At 55.5% G+C, this 6,647-nt stretch overlaps 1 protein-coding gene across 2 annotated transcripts in view; it reads right to left on the bottom strand.

The window, feature by feature from the left end:
• Window positions 1-262: 262 nt before the first annotated feature.
• Window positions 263-6,647, bottom strand: part of VIL1 (villin 1) — a 42,729-nt gene continuing 36,344 nt past the window's right edge. For both annotated transcript variants that reach the window (XM_073304961.1, XM_073304960.1), the window contains exons 16-20: window positions 5,655-5,799; window positions 4,824-5,012; window positions 3,935-4,003; window positions 3,371-3,505; window positions 263-1,842 (exon numbers count right to left, since the gene is read on the bottom strand). In XM_073304961.1, coding sequence (XP_073161062.1) covers window positions 1,729-1,842; window positions 3,371-3,505; window positions 3,935-4,003; window positions 4,824-5,012; window positions 5,655-5,799 — 652 coding nt within the window. In that variant the 3' untranslated portion in view covers window positions 263-1,728. The remainder of the gene's footprint in view (window positions 1,843-3,370; window positions 3,506-3,934; window positions 4,004-4,823; window positions 5,013-5,654; window positions 5,800-6,647) is intronic.

Below are 6,647 nucleotides of genomic sequence, written 5' to 3'. Positions count from 1 at the left end.
AAAGCAGCTCTGCAGAGCATATGTAGGCTCTTCTCTTGTCTGTCAGTCGAGATGTGCATTTATTTCAGTTGTAGCCCGCTTTGGACAAGAGCGTCTAGTCTGTGCAGCTCCAAGCTCTGTCCGTGGTTAATAAGAATCCCTGCTATTCCAGTACTTACTCCCCTCACAAGCCCACGTTCCCTTCTCCCACTGCACTAACAAGTGAGGCTTTCTGGCTAAGGGATTTGCTTTTCGCCTTGGAGATCAGAGTTTAAATCCAAAATGAAGTCACAAGGGAAACTTTATTGTCACATCTCAGTACTGAATGGGAGGGAATTGTATTAATAAAAAACCATGCCAAGTGTGATACAGTTGGCAACATCTGCTGTAGCAAATAGGTCCTGCATCCCTAGGCCAGTGGCTCTCAACCTTTCTAGATGACTGTCCCCCTTTCAGGAGTCTGATTTGTCTTGTGTATCCCCAAATTTTCACCTCACTTAAAAACTACTTACAAAATCAGACATAAAAATACAAAAGTGTCCCAGCCACACTATTACTGACAATTTGGTTACTTGCTTGTTCTGTCTGGATTAAATTTTAGTTTGTACTGACTTTGCTAGTGTTTTTTATGTAGCCTGTTGTAAAACTAGTCAAATACCTACTTAAGCTGATGTACCCGAGAGACTTCTGCATAGTCCCCAGAAGGACGCGTAGCCTTGGTTGAGAACCACTGCCCTGGAAGATGTTACATCAGTTAGAGCTAATGTAGAGACTGACCTACCTGTCACCTTTTTCTCCCACAAAGTGTATCCTGCCTTAGACTGGGGCAGACTTTCTATGTGTTTGTACAGCCCCTAGCACAATGGGGCCCTGATCGGGGCCTGCAGGTGCCATGGTAATACAAATACGACAAACATGGTCAAGGTCATTAAAGTTTGCACTGTGCTTCAGTAAAGTGTATGGCATATGGATTTTTAAAATGTCACTCCCTGCTGTGGCTGGAACCTTTACCTTCAGCATCACAAATATTTGCATAATACTTTTCATGAAGGCTTAACAGCTAATGGAGGCTGCAGTAGTGGGCTGTATACTTTATCTTTAGGAGTGAGGTACCAGGACATGTGAAAATATAAACCGTTTGCTTTGCAAAGATCTGACATCTAGAAAGACTGAAGATCATTCTAATACCACAGAGCAACACATTACTTGGAACCTCAAACCACTGACTAGGGAATGTAAGTATCCCCGCCTTACAGATGGGAAAACTGAGGCAGAGATGTGCTGTGACATCCCCACGGCTGTACAGCAGGTCAGTGGTGGTGCTGGAATTACAGGTCAGAGGTTTCTGATTCCCACCTCTGTTGTTTCTCCCTTGTGTGCGGCCTCAGCACAATCCTGGGTGGAGGTTGGAGAACAAACAAAATAAGCCAGGGTGAAGGAGCCGTGCTACTTGAGAGCCTGGTCACCACTCACCAGTCCTTCCCACAGCCACACCATTTAAGGCAAGATCCCAGCACACAAATTATAGCTGTCAAACCAACCCAATCAGTTGGGTAGCTTGGAAAGTAAAGATTTTAGCCTAGTGGGAGTTCAGTGTTTTCCCTGCCCAAAAAATCACAATGGGGAGGAATGGTTAGCTGTCACCTAAGCAGGGTCAAGTGCACAGCCCCGTTCTCTGAATTAGCTTTAATTTTACTTTCTTAATACTAAACCAAATACATCTCAGGCCAAATCTCACTGCAGTTCTGCTTAGAAGAGGCCTTTTTCCTTCTTGAGCTTCTGTTGCTTCCACACGGGCAGTGCAGCAAAGGCGTTCTGGGGCATGCCGAAGACCATTTCGAAATCATCACTGGACAGGTGCTCCTGAGGGAGGCAGAGGGGCTCGGATGAGGTGGTGGTGGTGACAACTGCAGCCCTGAGGACAGGGCCGTCCTGATGAGCTACAACCTCCCAGCCCTCTGGCTTTGCTGGGTAGCAGGAATTGAGATGGAAGTCAGACCTGGGGCTTTGAGGTAATGCCCTGGGCTACCATCGCTCTCCAGGCTGGTATCCAGCTGCCAGCAGAGAGCTCCAGATCTGACATGTAGATGGCAAGAGCTGAGGGAGGCATGAGCCATTGGAGGACGACCTGGGCCACCAGTGAAGCAGCTGATTATCCTAGACCTTTGCAAGTCTCCCCGGGGACTGGAACACGAGGCCATCAGCTGGAGTTACTCCCTTTCCATTTCGACAGAAGGCCCTAGCCCTGTACGCTGGTGTCTCAAAACGGAGCACAGCTGCTTGCTCCTGGCACTCCTACCCTGCACGTCCCAGCTCCCAGACACTCCAATGACTGCAGCAGGTCAGCGCTGGAGAAAGCATCGGGCCCGGGCCCGAGTCGCTACTTTCAGGATACTGCCCATGCTGTGGGCATTCAGAACTGCTTACGCTCCCTCCTCAACTCCGCTCACGGCTCTGCGGGCTGCCTTTCAGCAGACGTTGCAACTGAACCTCCCTGTGCCGGGGGAAGCCTGCAGGAGGCTGGCTCGGAGCCGGTGGCACAAGGCGGCTTGTTTCCTTCTGTTAAAACTCCCACTGAGGATGCTCCCTGAGGATGCTTCACACTTGGGTAATTCTACGGGGCCAGCTCGTGCTCCTCTGCAACCAGCAGGGGACAAAATGCCCCCCCTCTGCAAAGGAACTAAATCCTCTGCGGCAGCCCACCCTCTGCATCTCCAAATTGCTCTACGCGGGGCTGGTACCCCGGTGGACACGGTGCGCCCCCTGGAGGCCCATTTTTTACACCGTGGCTCTAGGTGCTTGGACAATATTTATCATAGAATATCAAGGTTGGAAAGGACCTCAGGAGGTCATCTAGTCCAACCCCCGCTCAAAGCAGGACCAGTCCCCAACTTTTGCCCCAGATCACTAAATGGCCCCATCAAGGATTGAACTGACAACCCTGGGTTTAGCAGGCCAGCTATCCTTGATGTGACAATGCACACAACAAAATTAACCCCGTTGAGCCGCTCACCCTCGAGCAAGACTGGCCCCAAATAATTAACACAGCCCCTTAGCTAAGCACCCTCCCTCCTCCAGACCAAACTAGGAGCTGGGGTTGACCCCTGGGCCCCTGGAACATCATCACCCTTGAACTCGCACGCTGGGTATTAAATTCCTTACTCCTCAGTGTATCTCCACTCACCACGGAGCTGGCCCTGGGACGGGGCTCAGATCTGTGCTTAGCTGGCTGGCTAAGGAGCTGCTCTTTGTTCCCCCAGGGCCCAAGGAAATTCTTCTGTCGCTGGGGCAGGCTCGGACCCTAAAAGCCCACCTGCACTACAGAGCAGGGACAGCTGCAGCTTTTGCCGTGGGCCATGCCCTGATTTCACACACACACACCCTTTCTCACCTCTTTCCTGCTAGGGTCCACTCCTGTGGGCAGCTCATCCAAGGACTTGTTCACCAACAACTCTAGGGGGAAGGTCTGGGTGGTTGCCGAGTTCAAGGTGGTGTTGGCAGTGAAAACCTCTTGGCTTGTGATTTCCTGGAGAGGGGGTCGGAGAGTCACATGGAGCCATCGCCGGACTGTTCCGTAAAGCCCCCACCCTGTGCTGTGTGCCAGGCTTTGCCAAAGTACCCACCGCGTCTCATTGCTGCCGTCCTGACCCTTTATCCTCCCAGGGACTCTGACCTCTAGACTGACCTGCACATCTCGGGCCCTGGAACCCCACACCCCGCCGCAGGGGGAAGATTTCTGCCTGGGGCTGTGCTGCCAGGTGTGGGCAAACCAGAAATCACTCCGATTCCTGACTGAGCCGGGTCCTGGCTGGTGTGGGAGGGGGAAGCCTGGGAGCTTTTGCATCCCTCAATAGCCACGACCAGCGGGCGTGCGTAGCATCGCGGGCAGCTCAGCACCAATGGCCATTTCCTCGCACTGTCCTGCAGCCAGGCTGCTTTTCCCCAAGATACTCACAGTTGTCAGCTGGCTGAACTTGCTGTCCTCTCCCAGCTCGGCTTTCAGCTCCTCGTAGGATTTCCTGTCCTGCAGGAGAGAAGCCAGATCTGAGCTGGGAGGGGCCAGAGGCAGGCATGTGGGGAGAGCAGAGCTGGCTGGCTTTGGAAGGGCTGCGTCTGGGTTACTGAAGTCAAGCTGGGCAGGTGCTGGGACAGAACCGGTCTGGTTGCTGCAAATCTCTCCCCCTGCCACGGGCCTGGCTGGGCCTCGGTCCCATTGCCTGGCCCCGTCTCCGTACAGCCCTGGGCCTTCCCTTCCCCAGCAGTTCTGAGTATATCTCACCAGAGGGGGATCTCGGGAGATCGTCGGGGTGCAGGGAAAGGTGCAGGAGCCCTGCCAAAGGGGCAGGCCCGCCCCCGCGGGGACCAGTTGGGTAGCGACGTTTGCTGCAAACACGGGGGGAAGTGTCTGGGAGTCAGTGGCACCAGTGCTTAGGCTGGAGGTCGGGGATTGTGCTGGGGGTCGTTAAGCGACGGGCACCAGGGACTGGCTGTCTTGGGTAGTTGGCAATGGGAGACGGAGCCTTTTGTGGGGCCAGCCAGCTGGTTCCTGGGGAATGGGTGTCTGTGCCCCAGAACTTCTGCCACACACCCGCCCCATTCACTGGGGTCTTGCTAGAGGCCCCAGACTGGTCTGCCCAAGATCTCCCTGGGCAGAGGCTAGTTGCGTGGGAGCCTCCCACAGGCCTGTGGATTAAGAGGGCATCAGGGCTACCCAGTTAGTCTCTGGATGCCCGGGTTGTTAAATCTGAAGGATGATGTAGCCTTTATGCCCCACGGTTCCCTGCCTGTGCCCATGTCTCCTGCCAGTGGCAAGGGAAACGGGGAAGCCCTGCACAGCCACTCACGCTCCACTTCAGGGGGTCCCAGGCCAGGAACCAGCCCGTGAAAGTTGGGGGCTCGTAGCCTTGTTTCACCACGATGATGGGCGTGTCGGGGTCGCGCCCGCTGGGGTGAGTTCTCAGGTACTCCTGCGCCATCACGGCAGCCGCCGCCTTCTCCGTCTCGTTTGCGTGCTCCCCAATCCAGAAGAACACCTGCGCGAGAAACAGCCCCTCCGTGACAATGCCAGGAGGCCCCAGGCCAGCGGCTTCCCACACCGCCCCCTCGCCATCCGCTAACATGGGAAAGCCCCAACTAGCCCATTCCTGGGCCGGTGGTGGGCCGCGTTCCCTGGCGCTTGGTCTCTTGGGGGGGAGGGATAGCTCAGTGGTTTGAGCATTGGCCTGCTAAACCCAGGGTTGTGAGTTCAATCCTTGAGGGGGCCATTTAGGGATCTGTGGCAAAAATTGGGGATTGGTCCTGCTTTGAGCAGGGGGTTGGACTAGATGACCTCCTGAGGTCCCTTCCAACCCTGATAGTCTATGATTCTATGATTCCAGGAGAGGACGGACGGACCTGGGGCTGAAAGCAGGGGGCCAGCAGCCAGGAATTCTGGCTCTGGGCGGCCAATGCGGCCCGGAGGAAGACGTGAGGGGTTGGTAGATTCCCAATTCTAACCCTGGCTTGCCAGTGACTTGCTGCATGGTTGTGGGGGAGAGACGTCTTTCGGCTCCCTTGTCTGTGCTAGGGGGACTAAAATACAGACTCCCTGGGGGAGACAGTGGGGCTGAAGGCTCCCCACATTACCTTGTAAGACCCCTGGCCCTGTCTCAGGCCCCGTCCCAGCCCCACCCTACCTGGTCCCAGGTGTCCAGCAGGAAGATGTCGTCATCCTCCAGGTCATCCTGGATAAAATCGGTGATCTCCGTGGCAATGAATGTGCCGGTCTGATTGGAGCATTCGAAGAGGCGGGGCGTTATCGACAAGGTCTCCTCCTGCAGTCTGTGAACAAGGGGGGAAGGAGGGTCAGAACTAGAGAACCCAGCCTGGCCCTTGGCTCCAGCTCGACATCCAGCTGCTTGACCCCTGGGGGCCAACAGGTGCAGGGGCTGCCCACCTGGAGAACTACCCCGGGCCAACACGCAACGGCAGCCAAAGGGCTTTCTCAGATGGAAGAATATTTGGCTCTGGCCATGATCCTATTTCCTCTGGCTCAAGGTTCCCCCCACACTTGGACTTTGACCTTGGCGGGCAACAGCCTCGTGTTGCCCCCCAGGGATGTCATACCAGGCTGCTGCGTGTCGGTCCTACGTCCAGCACACCTCGGAGCGGTGCTGGCGGCCCGCCCCTTAGTCCCCGGGGCCTGGGCTGGGATGTGCCCGTGGGACCAGAGACCCGCCCGGCACGTTGCAGAGAGGTGGCAACTCGTGTTCTTGAGATGCCACCACCCTAACCTAGAAGGTAGCGCGATGGCCAGCCTGCAGCCAAACCCACTGCTCCCCTCCGGTTCACGGTGCTCTCGGGGGGTGGAGGCGGTGACCAACCCAGCCTGGTCATGACTGCTTCAATGAGGTCAGCCACTTGCCCTTCCTCCTCCTGAGGCTCTGCTGCCCAGGGGATAGAGCACCATTCTGGGATTTACGCCTGGCTCAGCCATGGGGTGACCTTGGGCAAGCTGCTTCAGGGACTCGGTTTCCTTATCTGTAACATGGGGGTGATGGCACTGACGTTGACCTCTGTGGTGAAGCGCGTTGGGACCTGCTGCTGGGAAGAGCTAAACACGAGCTAGGGGCCGTTCTCATGGTTCTCCTCAAGTTTATTATAATACAGTGTCTCGAATGCTAACCCTA

Source organism: Lepidochelys kempii, chromosome 11, assembly GCF_965140265.1.
Source record: "Lepidochelys kempii isolate rLepKem1 chromosome 11, rLepKem1.hap2, whole genome shotgun sequence".
NCBI lineage: Eukaryota > Metazoa > Chordata > Testudines > Cheloniidae > Lepidochelys > Lepidochelys kempii.
This window is presented reverse-complemented; position numbering and strand designations above follow the sequence as displayed.